The sequence below is a fragment of the Oncorhynchus keta genome, chromosome 30 (assembly GCF_023373465.1).
Source record: "Oncorhynchus keta strain PuntledgeMale-10-30-2019 chromosome 30, Oket_V2, whole genome shotgun sequence".
Taxonomy (NCBI): domain Eukaryota; kingdom Metazoa; phylum Chordata; class Actinopteri; order Salmoniformes; family Salmonidae; genus Oncorhynchus; species Oncorhynchus keta.
In genome coordinates this window covers 21,989,976-22,010,387 of record NC_068450.1, presented here as the reverse complement: position 1 = coordinate 22,010,387, position 20,412 = coordinate 21,989,976, and the positions used below count along the sequence as shown (strand labels likewise).

Below are 20,412 nucleotides of genomic sequence, written 5' to 3'. Positions count from 1 at the left end.
TTCCTGCATCCATTTAGAGGAATACATGTTTCTTATAGTCTGTTGCTTTTTTTATCAACTTTATTTAAATGAAATACTCAATGGGATTTCTCTTGACAATCATGTTGATTTCAGAAATATTTGTTTTATACTTGTGAGTCATGACAAGAATAGTAAACAAACTAATATTCAGAGAACAAAGGACATTTTACTGGTCCTCACTTCAAATTAGGGTTAGGCATTATGGTTTTTGAAAATGAGTGTTTTAAATGGGAATCAATTGTTGGTTCCCAAAAAGTCCTCACAAGTATAGGAAGACATATAGCACTGTGTGTTGTATGTATGCATGAGAGCACTCTTCGTCTTGCATGCAGGGAAACCCACTGCTCCAGTTTCAGCCTGACGTGGGTTATTTTCAGCAGCACTCACTAGGTTGAGCTGTGGGAATGTTGTGACAGAGGACAAATCCCACAGAAAATTCTCATCAGATTATTTTTAAAATGCATCCATTTGTTTGGGCAAATCAAGCCAAATAAGGTTTCACACAAACATAACATTTTTATTTTTTAAATTTAACTAGGCAGGTCACTTCTGAACACATTTTTATTTACTATGACAGCCTACCAAAATGCAAAAGGCCTCCTTGCGGGGATGGGGGTTGGGATTAAAAATATAGGGCAAAACCTACAGCACAACAAGAGAATCTACAATACATAAAGAGAGACCTAAGATGACAACATAGCATGGCAGCAACACATGAGCACAACATGGTAGCAGCACAAAACACGGTACAAACAATATTGGGCACAGACAACATCACAAAGGACAAGAAGTTAGAGACAACAGATACCTTTGGCCATGTACTGTGTGTACACCTGCTTGTTGAACATCTCATTCCAAAATCATGGGAATTAAAATGGAGTGGGTACCCCCTATGCTGCTATAACAGCATCCACTCTTCTGGGAAGACAGTCCACTAGATGTTGGAACACTGTTGAGGGCACTGATGTTGGGCGATTAGGCCTGGCTCGCAGTCGGCATTCTAATTCATCTCAAAGGTGTTCGATGAGGTGGAGGTCAGTGCTCTGTGCAGGCCAGGCAACTTCTTCCACACCGATCTAGACAAACCATTTCTGTATGGACCTCGCTTTGTGCACGGGGGCATTATGCTGAAACAGGAAAGGGCCTTCCCAAACTGTTGCCACAAAGTTGGAAGTGCAGAATCGTCTAGAATATCATTGTATGCTGTAGAGTTAAGATTTCCCTTCACTGGAACTAATAGGGCCTAGCCAGAATCATGAAAAACAGCCCCAGACCATTATTCCTCCTCCACCAAACTTCACAGTTGGCACTATGCATTTGGTCAGGTAGCACTCTCATGGCATCAGCCAAAGCCAGACTCATCGGACTGCCAGAAGGTGACGCGTGATTCATCACTCCAGAGAACACGTTTCCACTGCTCCATAGTCTAATGGCGATGAGCTTTACACCACTCCAGCCGCCACATTGCACATGGTGATTTTAGGCTTGTGTGCTTCTGCTCGGCCATGGAAACGCATTTCATGAAGTGAGTGTTGCAATCGAGGACAGACAATTTTTACGCTCTGCATGCTTCAGTACTCTGTGGTCCCGTTCTATGAGCAGTGTGGCCTACCACTTCGCGGCTGAGCCATTGTTGCTCCTAGACGTTTCCACATCACAATAACAGCACTTACAGTTAACTTAATTTGATGAGCTGACTTGTTGGAATGGTGGCATCCTATGACTGTATCACGTTCAAAGTCACTGAACGCTTCAGTAAGGCCATTCTACAGCCAATGTTTGTCTATGGAGATTGCATGGCGGTGTGGCAATTTTATACACCTGTCAGCAACGTGTGTTGGTGAAATAGCCAAATCCAGTCATTTGAAGGGGTGTCCACATACTTTTGTATATGCAGTGCCTTCGGAAAGTATTCAGACCCCACACTTTGTTAGGTTACAGCCTTATTCTAAAATGTATTTACCCCCCTCAATCTATACACAATATTCCATAATGACAAAGCAAAAACAATTTCATCCTCGATTCTTCTTTGGTATGACGCTACAAGTGTGGCACACCTGTATTTGGGCAGTTTCTGCCAATATCTGCAGATCCTCTCAAGCTCTGTCAGGTTGGATGGGGAGCGTTGCTGCAAAGCTATTTTCGGATCTCTCCAGAGATTTTAGATCGGGTTCAAGTCCCGGGCTCTGGCTGGGCCACTCAAGGACATTCAGAGACTTTTCTCAAAGCCACTCCTGCGTCGTCTTGGCTGTGTGCTTAGGGTTGTTGTCCTGTTTCAAGGTGACCCTTCACCCCAGTCTAAGGTCCTGAGTGCTCTGGAGCAGGTTTTCTTCAAGGATTGCTCTGTTAATCTTTCCCTCGATCCTGACTTGTCTCCCAGTCCCTGCCACTGAAAAACATCCCTACAGCATGCTGCCACCACCATTCTTCACTGTAGGGATGGTGCCAGGTTTCAACCAGACGCTTGGCATTGTCATCAATAATTGCAATTGTGGTCGTTGTCCGTGGATTATGCTGCCCATACCATAACCCCACTGCCACCACGGGCCACTCTGTTTACAACGTTGAAGTCTGTGGGTATCAAAGGTGAGCATTTGCCGACCGAAGTCTGTTATGACGCCAAACTGAAGTCAGGTCAAGGATGGTGAGGATGATGAGCTTCCCTGAGATGGTTTCTGACAGTTTGTCATCAGCTATCTGGGTGGCTGGTCTCAGATGATCCCACTGGTGAAGAAGCTGGATGTGGAGGTCCTGGGTTGGTGTGGTTACATGTGGTTGTGAGGTTGGTTGGACGTAGTGTCAAATTCTCTAAAACGGTTTATGGTAGAGAAATGTAACATTAAATTGTCAGGCAACAGCTCTGGTGGACATTCCTGCAGTCAATATGGGGCGGCAGGTTAGCCTAGTGGTTAGAGAGTTGGACAGGTAACCGAAAGGTTGCAAGTTCAAATCCCTGAGCTGACACGGTACAAATCTGTCGTTCTGCCCCTGAACAGGCAGTTAACCCACTGTTCCGAGGCCGTCATTGAAAATAAGAATTTGTTCTTAACTGACTTGTCTAGTTAAATAAAGGTTAAAAAAAAAAACAAGTCGAAGTTTACATACACCTTAGCCAAATACATTTAAATTCAATTTTTCACAATTCCTGACATTTAATCCTAGTAAAAAAATCCCTGTCTTAGGTCAGTTAGGATCACCACTTTATTTTAAGAATGTGAAATGTCAGAATAATTGTAGAGAATAATTTATTTCAGCTTTTATTTCTTTCATCACATTCCCAGTGGGTCAGAAGCTTACATACACTCAATTAGTATTTGGTAGCATTGCCTTTAAATTGTTTATCTTGGGTCAAACATTCCTGGTAGCCTTACACAAGCTCCCCACAATAAGTTGGGTGAATTTTGTCCCATTCCTCCTGACAGAGCTGGTGTAACTGAGTCAGGTTTGTAGGCCTCCTTGCTCACACACGCTTTTTCAGTTCTGCCTACAAATCTTCTATAGGATCGAGGTGAGGGATTTGTGATGGCCACTCCAATACCTTGACTTTGTTGTCCTTAAGCCATTTTGCCACAACTTTGGAAGTATGCTTGGGATCATTGTCCATTTGGAAGACCCATTTGCAACCAAGCTTTAACTTCCTGACTGATGTCTTCAGATGTTGCTTCAATATATCCACAATTTTCCTACCTCATGATGCCATCTATTTTGTGAAGTGCACCAGCCCTCCTGCAACAAAGCACCCCCACAACATGATGCTGCCGCCCCTGTGCTTCACGGTTGGGATGGTGTTCTTCGGCTTGCAAGCATCCCCCTTTTTCCTCCAAACACAACGATGGTCATTATGGCCAAACAGTTCTATTTTTGTTTCATCAGACCAGAGGACATTTCTCCAAAAAGTACAATCTTTGTCCCCATGTGCAGTTGCAAACCATAGTCTGCCTTTTTTATTGCAGTTTTGGAGCAGTGGATTCTTCCTTGCTGAGCGTCCTTTCAGGTTATGTCGATATAGGACTCGTTTTACTGTGAATATAGATTCTTTTGTACCTGTGACCTCCAGCATCTTCATAAGGTCCTTTGCTGTTGTTTTGGGATTAATTCTCACTTCACACCAAAGTACGTTCATCTCTAGGAGACAGAACGCGTCTCCTTCCTGAGCGGTATGATGCCTGCGTGGTCCCATGGTGCTTATACTTGCGTACTATTGTTTGTACAGATGACCCTGTTTAAAGGCACAGTCAATTTAGTGTATGTGAACTTCTGACCCACGGGAATTATGATAGTGATTTATAAATTAAATCTGTCTGTAAACAATTGTTGGAAAAATTACTTGTGTCATGCACAAAGTAGATGTCCTAACTGACTTGCCAAAACTATAGTTTGTTAACAAGAAATTTGGGGAGAGGTTGAAAAACTAGTTTTAATGACTCCAACCTAAGTGTATGTAAACTTCCGACTTCAACTGTATGTGGTGTTGTGTGACAAAATCGCACATTTTAGTGGCCTTTTATTGTTCCCAGCACAATGTGCACCTGTGTAATGATCATGTTTCTCGATATTCCTCTCATGTGGATGGATTCTTTTGGCAAAGTAGAAATGCTCACTAACAGGGATGTAAACAAATGTGTGCACAACATTTGAGAGAAATATGTTTTTTGTGCGAATGGAACATTTCTTAGATATTTTATTCCAGCTCATGAAACAGAGGACCAACACTTTACATGTTGCATTTATATTTTTGTTCAGCGTAAATAAAATTAGTATTCCGATTCGATGGTTTGGTGTCGTTTGGCATGTCAACTAATGAGAAGGACAGGTACAGTAGACATTTTTGTGACTGGGTAGGAACCAAAATGTTGGTCAGCGTTTCCCTGGGGGACCCTTATTAGGTTTGAATGTTACATTCATGGTGTAAAAAAATAAAATCCGTATTGCACATGTCAATATTACAATTCTGATTTAAAATGGGATTAATTGTGCAGCCCTACAATAGTCTACTTAACCCTCTGACATGATGAAAAACCATTTAAAGGTTACTTCTCTTACCTAGATGTCACTACGGTCTATGTAATCTGGGTCATTTTTTTTTCTCTCAGTTCAATAGATGACATATTTCAGCTGGAGAATGAATTAGCCGTGCTTGCATGACCCCTGACAAAGAGATGGCAAAATAAACCCTATCTGCTTTCTAACCCCCTGAACAACATGTCAGCAGAATGAATGCTCCACACCTGATCCCACTGAAGGACTAGAACACACCAGCTTGGTCAACAGCACATATCAGAGCTGAATTGGTGTCGTGGAATTGGCTTAATTCTGTGTTACGCTGCGTCGTAGAGTAAATGAAGGATACAAAGTATATTTAAAGCAGGTGCTTCTATACAGGTGTGGTATCGGAGTTAATTAAGCAATTAACATCCCATCATGCTTAGAGCTGTGTATTTTGGCCATTCTTTTTTTAACCTTGGCTGTTGGATGACAGTTCCCCCATCCACAGGGTGTGAGTGGTCACTCAATGGTTTGATGAGCAGGAAAACAATGTAAACTATATGCCATGGCAGTCTCAGTCACCAGATATCTACCCAATTGAACACTTATGGGAGATTCTGGAGTGATTCTGGAATTTCTTGTGGAACAATGGTGTCTCATCCCTCCAATAGAGTTCCAGACTCTTGTACAATCTTTATTTGGACAGGTAACTGCCCTATTAAAACACTTTATGTTGATGTTTATTTTATTTGGGCAGTTACCTGTATTTCAATGTTTTCCCCTGTAACAGTCAGTACCAAGTTATTAATTTGAAAGGGTGGGAAAATTATCTTGAATAACATGGCCTGAGTTAGTTTCTGAATTTAAGTGCCTTTTGGAGAAGGGATTGTTCAGAATCAATAGCGTTTCACTTAGCACGTTTACTGGTATTATTCCATCACCCCACAGCTGTACAATAATGTTATTGTGGTCAGTCTCTCATCATGCACTGTGCTATGGTGTGCCATCTCCAAGTGGCACCAGCAAACCCTTCACTCTATGGTGTCAGTGGGAACCGAATAGCTACAGAGCTAGGAGAAAGAGTGAGTTACAATTTCCATGTTATGTCATCCTCTCCTTATCTTGACACTTGGTCAAAATAGTTGAAGGTGCTCTCTTGCCATGGGAGACACTAGTTGGATGGCAACAAACACCTGTTTTGTGGTTGTCACTAAATCCTGCCTTTTTCTAGAATTTCTCATAAAATCTGAATTTTAAACCTAACCTTAACCATACTACTAACCTTATGCCTAACCTTAAATTAAGAACAAAAAGCAAATGTTTGAATGTTTACAATATAGACCATATTTATTTTGTGGCTGTGGTAACTAGTGACAACCCTGCTTTGTCTAGACTCTAGAGAGCATGGCCAGCTGCCTCTTGGGACTGTTTCAAGTAATACAGGTAAGAGATTAACATTAATTATTGGAACACTCTGGTTCTGTTGCATAATGTCCATTTTTACCCCAGGACTCACTCCCTAAAGAGGGAATGAAATTCCATGACATCATAAAAGTTCCTGATCCAATCTCCCAAGTGGATATGTGGCTATATTAGGGCAGTCAAACTGTTTTGAAGAAAGCTTAAGAAATTGTCAATCTCAATTCGTGAACTGATTAGAAACTATGATCTTTACATATTTTCCTTAATACATATAATGATTCAACATGTCAGTTTACTCCGAATTGAGACCTACATAGTATCCACAGCAGTATTTCCAATGCCTGCCTATCATATTGTGTGTGGGCAGGGCTATGCTGCATGTATGTGTGTTTCAGGAATCCCCACAGAGTCCAGAGATCTCTGACATCACCAGCAGAGGGCGCCAGACAACACGGAACAGCCCTCCCCTCAATACCACACAGTCCTCCTCTCAATACCACACAGCCCCTCAATACCAGTGTGGTTCTGGTCAAGCTAACAGCTGGCTTCCAGTCTAGACTAAATGGTTGTGCAAGATTTATGAATACTACTTCATTTACATGTGAGCTATTATATGCTAACTATAGTCTCAATTAGAGTGCTTTGCTACTTTATTTTATTAATAGAAGTATTAGCAATTGTTTCAATCAGCAAAATACTATTATCAGGAAGTGGTAATCAAAACATGGACATTTCTGACACAACAACTCCAGTTTTGGATCCATTAACTTGTACTTCCAGTTAAAACCTTGGAAAGAAAGTGAACCAAAACACACTTCAGCCTAGCTTAACCAAAAAGGTGAATCCGTTGTTGGACTGAGGGTCTTGAGACAATCCAAACAACATTCCTTACCCCAGGACACTTCAATGTTTGACTATACAGGAGAATACAGAAAAAGGAGCACTGTGTCTGCATTGATCTGTTTATTGACGAGACAAACAAAACATTCCGATCAATGCAGACACCGTACTCCTTTTCCTGTTTCCTGGATAGTCAACTGTGGAAGTGTCCTGGGGTAAGGAATGTTGTTTTGAGTCTAAACCCTTATTCCTCTCTCGTTTAGGGGGAAAAAAGCAACAACAAAAAACATTTGGAAGACAAATGACCCTCTGGTGTTACTGTTGAACCTGAATTTTTTTAATTTGACCTTTATTTAACTAGGCAAGTCAGTTGAGAAAGAAAATCTTATTTTCAATGACTGCCTAGGAACAGTGGGTTAACTGCCTGTTCAGGGGCAGAACGACAGATTTGTACCTTGTCAGCTCGGGGGTTTGAACTTGCAACCTTCTGGTTACTAGTCCAACGCTCTAACCACTAGGCTACCCTCATTTCAAGGGTTTTTTATTTATTTTTCATATTTTCTACATTGTAGAATAATACTGAAAACATCCAAACTAACAAAAATAACCAATTTTGGACTCCAGACCAAAGGACAAATTTCCACCGGTCTAATGTCACATTACTCGTGTTTCTTGGCCCAAGCAAGTCTCTTCTTATTGGTGTCCTTTAGTAGTGGTTTCTTTGCAGCAATTCAACCATAAAGGCCTGACTCACAGTTTCTCTGCACAGTTGATGTTGAGATGTGTCTGTTACTTGAACTCTTTGAAGCATTTATTTGGGCAGCAATTTCTGAGTCTGGTAACTCTAATGAACTTATCCTCTACAGCAGAGGTAACTCTGGGTCTTCCTTTCCTGTGGCGGTCCTCACGAGAGCCAGTTTCATCATAGCCCTTGATGGTTTTTGCAACTACACTTGAAGAAACTGATGGAAATGATGGACTGTTGTTTCCCTTTGCTTATTTGAGCTGTTCTAGCCATAATGTGGACTTGCTCTTTTACCAAATAGGGTTACCTTCTGTATACCACCCCTACATTGTCACTACACAACTGATTGGCACAAATGCATTAAGAATGAACGAAATTCCACAAATGAGCTTTTTAAGAAGGCACACCTGTTAATTGAAATGCATTCCAGGCGACTACATCATGAAGTTGGTTGAGAGAATGCCAAGTATGCAACGCGGTCATCAACGCAAAGGGTGGCTATTTGAAGAATCAGATCTAAAATATATTTGGATTTGTTTAACACTTTTTGTTGTTGTTGGTTACTACATGATTCCATGTGTGTTATTTCATAGTGTTGATGCCTTCACTATTATTCTACAATGTAGAATATAGTAAAAACAAAGAAAAACCCTGGAATCTAGGTGTTCTAAACCTTTTGACCGGTAGTGTTTGTTCATATGGGGTCCCGTGTGGCTCCGTTGCTAGAGCATGGTCCTTGCAACGCCAGGTTTGTGGGTATGATTCCCACGGGGGACCAGTATGAAAAATGTATGCACTCACTACTGTAAGTCGCTCTGGGTAAGAGTCTGCTAAATGACAATGTAAATATATGGATGTTATGATGGGGGTTGAAAGCTGTATCCTAACATCCTTTCATTAATACATACTACTGTAGATCTGACTAACCTGACCGTCAGGGTCCTTTTGAAATGAAGCCCCCACTGTTGTGATGTGGTTGGATGCTGCCATCCTTGGCACTCTAAATTTAACCAGAGTATTTTCCCCCTGTATGTTAATCTATGGGCTACTGGGTAAATATAGTATGTCTGTAAAGGGATATTCATGTTTAAAGCGTCACGCATAAGTGTATGTAGGATGTAGACGGTTAATTTCTCTGAGTGGAGTTTGTCATCGATAGAACTCTACAGTACTCCATATACTCACCAGTCCCATTCAAAAACAGAACACACCATCACACACCATCACATTTGTTTTAATTAGGGAGGCCGGTTGTCATCCTAAATCCTCTAAATCTAATCCCAGGGTTATGTGACTGGAAGTGTCCCCAGACGGCATTGGTACAATCTTTCCCTCATTAAAGCTGGTATTCCTGTTATGTCGAAGCCTGTCCTCACTGTCCCATTACATACTCTCCCACAACCGAACGAGGCAAGCAGCACCTAGAGCCTGCCAGCCAGCCAGCCGCAGGTGTCCAATATCAATGATAAATTCTCAAACACACTAACGCATCCGCATGATTTTTTTACCTCATGGCAACACTTTTAGTAACAAGCCTGTATCTTTAGTCTCCTTTATCTTCTAATAAGCTATGGCAGGACGAACAGCCTTCTGTTCATTAGTTGGATCCATGCGGTTATTATGCAGAGGGGTGTTATATTTATAAAGCTCATGTAAATCAAAACCACTGGCACGGCCCTGCTAAAATAAGCGGGCTCCGGTGACTACTGCATCCGTCCAGAGAGCAGAGCAGGAGGAAGATTGAATCAGGAGATGGAGATGTAATCTCATTCGGGGGATCCATTATACTGTGTGGTGGGGCTGGAGGAGTGGAGCATCTTTCTCTGGGAAATAATGGCTCTGTGAATCATCTTTCTGCTGCTAAGGCCTCCCTGGACAGGACCGTGCCACTGTCCTCTACTCCTTCTTTACTGGACAGACAGCCATCCTGTATGAGCTGGGCGAGTGTTACTGCACGTCGGTCTGTTTCTCTCTGGAGGCTGGAGCTAGACTGGTAGTAGTCTTGGTCTGTCTTTCTCTGGAGGCTGGAGCCTGACTGGTAGTAGTCTCGGTCTGTTTCTCTCTGGAGGCTGGAGCTAGACTGGTAGTAGTCTCTGTCTGTTTCTCTCTGGAGGCTGGAGCTAGACTGGTAGTAGTCTCGGTCTGTATCTCTCTGGAGGCTGGAGCTAGACTGGTAGTAGTCTCGGTCTGTTTCTCTCTGGAGGCTGGAGCTAGACTGGTAGTAGTCTCGGTCTGTCTTTCTCTGGAGGCTTGAGCTAGACTGGTAGTAGTCTCAGGCTGGAGTTTGTGGTGCTACTGTAGCTAGTCATCTACCCAGCCACAGGGATCATGGAGGGGGGAATAATGATGCTGAATGTTGTAACAACGCTGAACGGTGGATGTTCTCTTGTAGTGGACAAGAACAGACCGAGGGCGACACCACGGAGCCACCCACAGCCTCAACAGCAGTCACCAGCGCCACTCCCGCCCCAGAGGGATGGGCATCCAGACCTGGTGCTGGCGGAGGGCAGGGCGGGGGGCATGGAGAGCTACCGGGCACCGTGTGAGAGGAAGAACCAGAGCCTCCATCAGCTCCAGGGACTCCTGGCTGCAAGTAACTGCAAATTTGAGGCCATTGTGGTGGTGCTGCAGCAGACCCTGGCAGAGGTAGGAAGCATACCTTTTTTCTTGAATGTTTCTGTATGGATGTCTTTAACCATACACTCAATTCTGGTACAGGTGTTATTGTTGCTTTTTATACTAATAGAATTGAAGACATTGAGAAACTAGTGTAATTTAGGACATTAGATTACATTGGTTCTTAATCATGTTGCTCACGCTGCTTGGCCACAGCTCTTGATCGGTATGAACTGGGTGTGTGAGTGTTCAGCTCACTGTTTCTTTTTGTTTTCGTTCTCATGGTTGAGTGTCATCATTGGAACTAGAGAAATGACATCTTACCACAGTGTACTACAGATGAGCTTATCCTATCCTTATCCTAACTCTCCTCTCCCTGGCTCACAATACTACCCAGCCCCGCCCACCCAGCCCCGCCCACCCAGCCACCACCCTCCATGTTGGTTGCTGCAGCACAAGTTATGGTCATACTACAAGCGTTATTATTATTGTTGTTATTATTTTTATTATTATAATAGATGTTATACAGCACTTCATACAAAATCTCATATGAACACATGCTTAGGCTATACAATTGAGTATAGTTTAACAAATATTTGTAGAACTCTTGGCCAAATAGTCTTTTCCGGTCAATACTAATACATAGTATGCTGTGTTTCTTCTACCGTTACAGTATATTTTATTTCACCTTTATTTAACCAGGTGGGCTAGTTGAGAACAAGTTCTCATTTACAACTGCGACCTGGCCAAGATAAAGCATAGCAGTGTGAACAGACAACACAGAGTTACACATGGAGTAAACCATTAACAAGTCAATAACACAGTGGGGGAAAAAAAGAGGAGGTAATATGCGAATAATTACAATTTAGCAGATTAACACTGGAGTGACAAATGATCAGATGGTCATGTGCAGGTAGAGATACTGGTGTGCAAAAGAGCAGAAAAGTAAATAAATAAAAACAATATGGGGATGAGGTAGGTAAATTGGGTGGGCTATTTACCGATAGACTATGTACAGCTGCAGCGATCGGTTAGCTGCTCAGATAGCAGATGTTTAAAGTTGGTGAGGGAGATAAGTCTCCAACTTCAGAGATTTTTGCAATTCGTTCCAGTCACAGGCGGCAGAGAACTGGAAGGAAAGGCGGCCAAATGAGGTTTTGGCTTTAGGGAGGATCAGTGAGATACACCTGCTGGAGTGCATGCTACGGGTGAGTGTTGCCATCGTGACCAGTGAACTGAGATAAGGCGGAGCTTTACCTTGCATGGACTTGTAGATGACCTGGAGCCAGTGGGTCTGGCGACGAATATGTAGCGAGGGCCAGCCGTCTAGAGCATACAGGTCACAGAGGTGGGTGGTATATGGTGCTTTAGTAACAAAATGGATGGCACTGTGATAAACTGCATCCAGTTTGCTGAGTAGTCGAGGTCGAGGATTGGTAGGATAGTCAGTTTTACTAGGGTAAGTTTGGCGGCGTGAGTGAAGGAGGCTTTGTTGCGAAATAGAAAGCCGACTCTAGATTTGATTTTAGATTGGAGATGTTTGATATGTGTCTGGAAGGAGAGTTTACAGTCTAGAGAAAAACTGAGGCTACTGAGTGCCAATAAGAATATGGTGATTGACAGAGTCGAAAGCCTTGGCCAGGTCGATGAAGACTGCTGCACAGTACTGTTTTCTATCGATGGCGGTTATGTCATTTAGTACCTGAGGTCCACCTGTGACCGGCTCGGAAACCAGATTGCACAGCGGAGAAGGTACGGTGGGATTCGAGATGGTCAGTGATCTGTTTGTTGACTTGGCTTTCGAAGACCTTAGATAGGCAGGGCAGGATGGATATAGGTCTGTAACAGTTTGGGTCCAGGGTGTCTCCCCCTTTGAAGAGGGAGATGACCGCGGCAGCTTTCCAATCCTTGGGGATCTCAGACGATATGAGAGGTTGAACAGGCTGGTAATAGGGGTTGCGACAATGGCGGCGGATAGTTTCAGAAATAGAGGGTCCAGATTGTCAAGCCCAGCTGATTTGTACGGGCCAGGTTTTGCAGCTCTTTCAGAACATTTGCTATCTGGATTTGGGTAAAGGAGAAGCTGGGGAGGCTTGGGCGGGTAGCTGCGAGGGGGGGTGGAGCTGTTGGCCGAGGTTGGAGTAGCCAGGAGGAAGGCATAGCCAGCCGTTGAGAAATGCTTGTTGAAGTTTTCGATTATATCATGGATTTATCGGAGATGACTGTGTTACCTAGCCTCAGTGCAGTGGGCAGCTGGGAGGAGGTGCTCTTGTTCTCCATGGACTTTAGTGTCCCAGAACTTTTTGGAGTTAGAGCTACAGGATGCAAATTTCTGCTTGAAAAAGCTGGCCTTTGCTTTCCTGACTGACTGCGTATATTGGTTCCTGACTTCCCTGAACAGTTGCATATCGCGGGGACTATTCGCTGCTATTGCAGTCCGCCACAGGATGTTTTTGTGCTGGTCAAGGGCAGTCAGGTCTGGCGTGAACCAAGGACTATATCTGTTCTTAGTTCTGCATTTTTTGAACGGAGCATGCTTATCCAAGATGGTGAGGAAGTTACTTTTAAAGAATGACCAGGCATCCTCAACTGACGGGATTAGGTCAATACCCTTCCAGGATACCCGGGCCAGGTCAATTAGAAAGGCCTGCTCGCAGAAGTGTTTTGGGGAGCGTTTGACAGTGATTAAGGGTGGTCGTTTGACTGCGGACCCATAGCGGATACAGGCAATGAGGCAGTGATCGCTGAGATCCTGATTGAAGACAGCGGAGGTGGATTTGGAGGGCCAGTTGGTCAGGATGACGTCTATGAGGGTGCCCTTGTTTACAGATTTAGGGTTGTACCTGGTGGGTTCCTTAATGATTTGTGTAAGATTGAGGGCATCAATCTTAGATTGTAGGATGGCTGGGGTGTTAAGCATATCCCAGTTTAGGTCACCTAACAGAACAAACTCTGAAGCTAGATGGGGGGGGCGATCAATTCAGAAATGGTGTCCAGGGCACAGCTGGGAGCTGAGGGGGGTCGGTAGCAGGCGGCAACAGACTTATTTCTGGAGAGATTCATTTTTTAAATTAGAAGTTCGAGCTGTTTGGTGTCTGGACCTGGAAAATTTGACATTACTTTGCAGGCTATCTCTGCAGTAGACTGCAACTCCCCCCTTTTGCAGTTCTATCTTGACGGAAAATGTTATAGTTGGGTATGGAAATCTCAGAATTTTTGGTGGCCTTCCTAAGCCAGGATTCAGACACTGCAAGGACATCAGGGTTGGCTGAGTGTGCTAAAGCAGTGAGTTAAACAAACTTAGGGAGGAGGCTTCTGATGTTGACATGCATGAAACCAAGGCTTTTTCGGTCACAGAAGTCAACCAATGAGGGTGCCTGGGGACAAGCAGGGCCTGGGTTTACCTCCACATCACCCGCGGAACAGAGGAGGAGTAGTATGAGGGTGCGGCTAAAGGCTATCAAAACTGGTCGCCTAGAGCAATGTGGACAAAGAATAAAATGAGCAGATTTCTGGGCGTGGTAGAGTATATTCAGGGCATAATGCGCAGACATGGGTATGGTGGGGTGCGGGTACAGCGGAGGTAAGCCCAGGTACTGGGTGATGATAAGAGAGGTTGTATCTCTGGACATGCTGGTTGTAATGGGTGAGATCACCGTATGTGTGGGAGGTGGGACAAAGGAGGTATCAGAGGTGTGAGGAGTGGAACTAGGGGCTCCATTGTGAACTAAAACAATGATAACTAACCTGAACAACAGTATACAAGGCATATTGACATTTGAGAGAGACATACAGCGAGGCATAAAGTAATCGCAGGTGTTGATTGGGAGACTAGTTAAAACAACAGGTAAGACAACAACAGCTAATCAGCTAACACAACAACAGCAGGTAAAATGGCAACGACTACGCAGAAAGGGTCGGATTAACTACACACAGAGACGGAGTTCGCAGCTGGGGCCGCCAGATAAAAAATAAATAAACCGAATGGAGTACCGTGATTACTGGACAGTCCAGCAGGCATCAGCTATGTAGCCAAGTGATCATAGTGTCCAGAGGGCAGCAGTAGATGAAACAGGGAAGCCGCCACTACGCTAGCGACACGGCGTTTAAAGTTAGTAGCAAGGGGCTTGGAGGACCGTCTGCTCCAACGGTATACTGGGTGATGTCATTGGTATGTTTTCATTAGATTTCCAGTCAGTCTCCATAAACGGTGTAAAAACAGCCACTATCAGACCCTGCTGGGATACATAGCTTCACTATATATGCAAAAGTGGGTGGACACCCATTCAAATGAGTAGAATTGGCTATTTAAGCCACACCTGTTGCTGACGGGTGTATAAAATCGAGCACACAGCCATGCAATCTCCATAGAGAAACATTGGCAGTAGAATGGCCTTGCTGAAGAGCTCAGTGACATTTAACGTGGCACCGTCATAGGATACCACATTTCCAACAAGTCAGTTTGTCAAATTTCAGCCCTGCTAGAGCTACCCCGGTCAACTAGGAGCAACGGCTCAGCTGTGAATTGGTAGGCCACACAAGCTCACAAAACAGAACTGCCGAGTGCTGCAAGGCATAGCCCGTAAAAAACGTCTCCTCGGTTGCAACATTCACTACCGAGTTCCAAACTGCTTCTGGAAGCAACGTCAGCACAAGGACTGTTCGTCGAGAGCTTCATAAAATAGGTTTCCAATGACCGAGCAGGCTCACACAAGCCTAAGATCACCATGCACAATTCCAAGTGTCGGCTGGAGTGGTGTAAAGCTCACCGCCATTGGACTCTTGAGCAGTGGAAACTCATTCTCTGGAGTGATAAATCACGCTTCACCATCTGGCAGTCCGATGGATGAATCTGGGGTTGGCGGATGCCAGGAGAGTGCTTCGTGCCCAAATGCATAGTGCCAACTGTAAGGTTTGGTGGAGGAGGAATAATGGTCTGTGGCTGTTTTTCATGATTCAGGCTAGGTTCCATTGAAGGCAAATCTTAACGCTACAGCATACAATGACATCCTAGACGATTCTGCACTTCCAACTTTGTGGCAACAGTTTGGGGAAGGCCCTTTCCTTTTCAGCATAATGCCCCCGTGCACACTGCGAGGTCCATACAGAAATGGTTTGTCGAGATTGGTTTGGAAGAACTTAACTGGCCTACACACAGAGCCATTACCTCAACCCCATCAAACACCTTTGGGTTGAATTGGAACGCCGACTGTAAGCCAGGCCTAATCGCCCAACATCAGTGCCCGACTTCACTAATGTTCTTGTGGCTGAATGGAAGCAAGTCCCCTCAGCAATGTTCCAACATCTAGTGGAAAGCCTTCCTAGAAGAGTGTAGGATGTTATAGCAGCAAAGGGGGGACCAACTACATATTAATGCCAATGATTTTGGAATGAGATGTTTGACGAGCCGTTTTCCACATACTTTTAGTCATGTAGTGCATTTCACTTAACCTTGGCCAGATTAGTGCAAACTAACTTTAGATTTGGCCTTGCTGATATGCTTCAGAAAATGTGTGTACTAGTGCGTTGAAGTTTTTAAAATATTGAAAAATGAAAAGATTTAAAGTCCTCTATACATTTATCTTATCATGCGCGCGCACACACACTCAACAACGACAGTGTATAAAGTGACAAGCTTCCTCAGGAGAGGACTGACCATTTGCTCTCAGCACTGTCATGTGACCTTTCAAGGCTTTCATCTTTACACTATCATTTATACTACCATATTATTTGACCTTTCACCTATACATTTCCATGTTAGATAGACTAGGACCATAGTCTACAGTATTAGATAAAGGCAGTAGTTCACTAGAGTTACAGGGCTATGTCCTTAAATGCACTCATTTCCCTCTATAGTCCACTACTACTACTATAGGGTAGTGCACTATAAAGGGAATAGGGTACCATTTGAGAGGCTACCACAGGTCCTTTTGAGGAAATAGCTGACTTGCCAAAGCCCCTTTGCCTCCAAATGCACGTGTTTTTCTTTCCCCTTCATTATCCCTGCTGCCTGGTTAAGGTCTTAAACACTGGGGGACTGCTGTGTTTCTCAGTGATGGTGACAGTAATTATCAGCCTGCTGAGTTTGAGACTTCCGCTCTCCCCTCTTCATCAATAACAACATAGTTATGACTCCCATGTCATTCACTGTCCATGAGAAACTGCACTTTTTAAAACTTTTTAAAATTGATTTTACCTTTATTTTACTAGGCAAGTCAGTTAAGAACAAATTCTTATTTTCAATGACTGCCTAGGAACAGTGGGTTAACTGCCTGTTCAGGGGCAGAACGACAGATTCGTACCTTGTCAGCTCAGGGATTCGAACTTGCAACCTTCCGGTTACTAGTCCAACGCTCTAACCACTAGGCTACTCTGCCGCCCCGGCCTAGCCGCCACTGAGCACTGCCGCCACTGAGACTGATCCTGGTACAGAGATTATTTCTAATCATCACTTCCAAATGAGTTGTTATTCATTAGCAGTTTATTAGTTTTTATGCTCGCTGTTTCTTTCTTCACAGAGAAGGGAATATCAGTTCCATGGACCTGTCTCTGGTTCTGGCTGTTGTCAGACTGGGGTTGATACAGTGAGGTAGACGTCATGGCTGTGTCTCAAATGGCACCCTATTCCCGCCTGCATAGTGCTCTTCCCTATGGGCCCTGGTAAAAAGTATTGCACTATCTAGGGAATAGGGTGTTCCAATCGGGACTCACCCCATGTCTGTTAGGCCTTTCTCCCGGAGGCCCCTTATCTGACATCACTGCCAGTCGGGCCCTGAGCTCAGCTCCTGATACAAACCAGACACTGTGGATGCGTCTGGGTGATCATTTACGGCATCTGTGGGTGCTCATATGCCGTAAGCATTAGTGTAAAGTGGATTGTGGATGCGTGTATTCATGTTCAGCTTTCTATAGGACATTAGTGGTGTGTGGTGAATCAACCAGGGGTGTGCTGTCATTGTCTATTTTAGAGACCCTGTTTCTCTTGATTGGCAAAAATGAATCCACCAGTTGGACTTGGGATAAATGTAGCCTACATGCCTGCAATTGTCCAAAGTTGTTTTTCTAGGCAGCAGTAGCCAGTACTGGAGGTGTGTTGACAGATGTTATCCTTTGGGGAACAGTTCTGTTGCTGTGGTAACTTAGAATCCAGAGAGGGAGAGTTTCAACATTTGTGGATGGAGAAATATGGGCTCTGGATAAACTTGCACCATTCTTGTGAAATTATTTTTAGCTGACTCTTCCCCCCACCTTAACTGTTTGAGGGACCATCTCCAGAACCCTGGCAGTACATGTCAGAACCCTGGCAGTACATGTCAGAACCCTGGCAGTACATGTCAGAACCCTGGCAGTACATGTCAGAACCCTGGCAGTGCATCGTCAGAACCCTGGCAGTGCATCGTCAGAACCCTGGCAGTGCATCGTCAGAACCCTGGCAGTGCATCGTCAGAACCCTGGCAGTGCATCGTCAGAACCCTGGCAGTGCATCGTCAGAACCCTGGCAGTGCATCGTCAGAACCCTGGCAGTGCATCGTCAGAACCCTGGCAGTGCATCGTCAGAACCCTGGCAGTGCATCGTCAGAACCCTGGCAGTGCATCGTCAGAACCCTGGCAGTGCATCGTCAGAACCCTGGCAGTGCATCGTCAGAACCCTGGCAGTGCATCGTCAGAACCCTGGCAGTGCATCGTCAGAACCCTGGCAGTGCATCGTCAGAACCCTGGCAGTGCATCGTCAGAACCCTGGCAGTGCATAGTCAGAACCCTGGCAGTGCATAGTCAGAACATGGCTACATTCCATTTGTTGAAAGTTTAGAATGCATGTGTAGAGTGATTTAGGAAAGGGACAGAGACTGGGAGAGTTGACAGAAGGGCTTTCCTTATCACCAGACTGCTGTCAAAACACTGATGAAATACATCGAGGTTAAATGCTTATTGTTCTGCTTAAGCCCTGTCAGTTAGATGAGCTCCTTGTTCCAAAGATGTCGATGATTTCAAGAGTTACTTTCCACACACACACACACACTACATTCCGTCTCCGTGGGATCTCCAGTCTCTCTAAAGTTGGACTCGTGTCCTTCTGTTTGGATGGACGGTGGACGGGCTGTGAAAGTGATTATCTGAACCGGCAGAAAAACAGCAGAGTTCCTGGTGTCTGTGATGGTGGTACAGCAGCTGTCTCAGCTCCCTCTGTCCCCCTCTCTGACACACTGACAATCACTAGCTCCTGCACTCTCATCGGAAGTCAATGGTATCCTCATTAGAGATCTATTGTCAGGTTTCAACAGGTTCAGTATGTGGGTGTTATCAGTATGTCATATTGAATTATCATTACAAGGACTCAATGGTCCAATGTCACTTTGATCTATTGGGAGTGTATGAATAGGCTGTGGGTGGCACTTGTTCTGTTGGGGAATCAGTCTGTTTCTGAACTCTGTGTACAGTATTGGAATCTGTTAGCCAGTCAATAGGCTAGGAATAGGTTGGGCCTTGCCATGTCTGTGTGAGAATGTCCCAGCTGTTGACTTGATATGGTTACGAGCCACAACCAAACACTGGAAAAGGTGGTGTGTTGTTGAGTTCTGTTTCTTATCACCTGTTTAGCTGATTCCTGCCAGCACTGGACATGGATTACCGTAGTATCTGTAGAAGAAGAGACCGTGGTGGATTCAAAAGTGAATGTTAATTACTGTATGTAAAGGATATTACTATTTAAATAAGGATGTTCGATAATAACCCTCCTTTATTATTGTCCCCCACTTTCCAGACCTTTCTATGATCATTTGTCTGCCTGCCCTTCCTTCCTCTTCCTTTTGTAGCTACAGATGTAGGGTTTTAATTTGAGCAAGTTTGCTACAGCAGGAAAATTATCCTGCAGCAAAATGATATGTGAATTATTATGTGGACTATAATTAATGGACATTTTTGTAGAGGTTTTTTATTTAGGGCAAATCAAGTCTGAATTTTCAAAATAGAAATGACAAACTCAGAAGTCTTTTTAACTCATACACTAAGTTTGCAAATTCTCAGCAACAAAAGAATAATCAAATTAAGATCCTACACCTGTATGACTTTTTCACATAACATTTCCAGACCATTAGATCTGAATGTGGATTGATTACTGGAGGTTTTATTGAACTCGCGGAGGGTCATTGTAAACCTTATGTATTGTATCATTATGGTGGAGGTCTGGGAAATGTAGACATTCAGAGACTAGGGTAGCATGTCCTCCAAATGACATGAAGTGCTCACATACACTGAGTGTACAAAACATTAGGAACACCTTCCTAATATTGAGTCGCACCATATTTTTCCCTCTGAACAGCATAAATTCATCAGGCCATAAGACTACAAGGTGTCAAGCATTCCACAGGGATGCTGGCCCATGTTGACTCCAATGATTCCCACAATTGCCAAGTTGGCTTGAAGTCCTTTGGGTGGTGGGTACACACAAGAAACTGTTGAGCATGAAAAACCAGCAGCGTTGCAGTTCTTGACACTTAAACCGGTGCACCTGGCACCTACTACCATACCCTATTCAAAGGCACTTAAATCTTTTGGCACGTAAATAATACTGCTTTCAAAGGTACTAAAGTCTTGCCTTTGAATGACACACAGACACAATCCATGTCTCAATTGTCTTGAGGCTTAAAAATCCTTCTTTAACCAGTCTCCTCCCCTTCATCTACACTGTTCTGCAGTGGATTTAACAGGTGACATCAATAAGGGATCATAGCTTTCACCTTGTCAATCTGTCATGGAAAGAGCAGGTGCTCATAATGTTTTGT

General features: G+C 44.0%; 1 protein-coding gene across 11 annotated transcripts in view; it reads left to right on the top strand.

Annotated features, from left to right (window-relative positions):
* The window catches only part of mtus1a (microtubule associated tumor suppressor 1a), a 64,278-nt gene that overhangs the window by 19,576 nt on the left and 24,290 nt on the right, over positions 1-20,412 (top strand). For 7 of the 11 annotated variants that reach the window (XR_008087369.1, XR_008087368.1, XM_052488031.1 and 4 more), the window contains exons 7-8: positions 6,400-6,450; positions 10,407-10,660. Coding sequence is in view for 9 of the 11 variants with exons in the window: in XM_052488031.1 (XP_052343991.1) it covers positions 6,400-6,450; positions 10,407-10,660 (305 nt within the window). In the remaining 2 variants the exon portion in view is untranslated. The remainder of the gene's footprint in view (positions 1-6,399; positions 6,451-10,406; positions 10,661-20,412) is intronic. The other 4 variants (XM_035758098.2, XM_035758097.2, XM_035758102.2 and 1 more) reach the window with 1 other exon arrangement.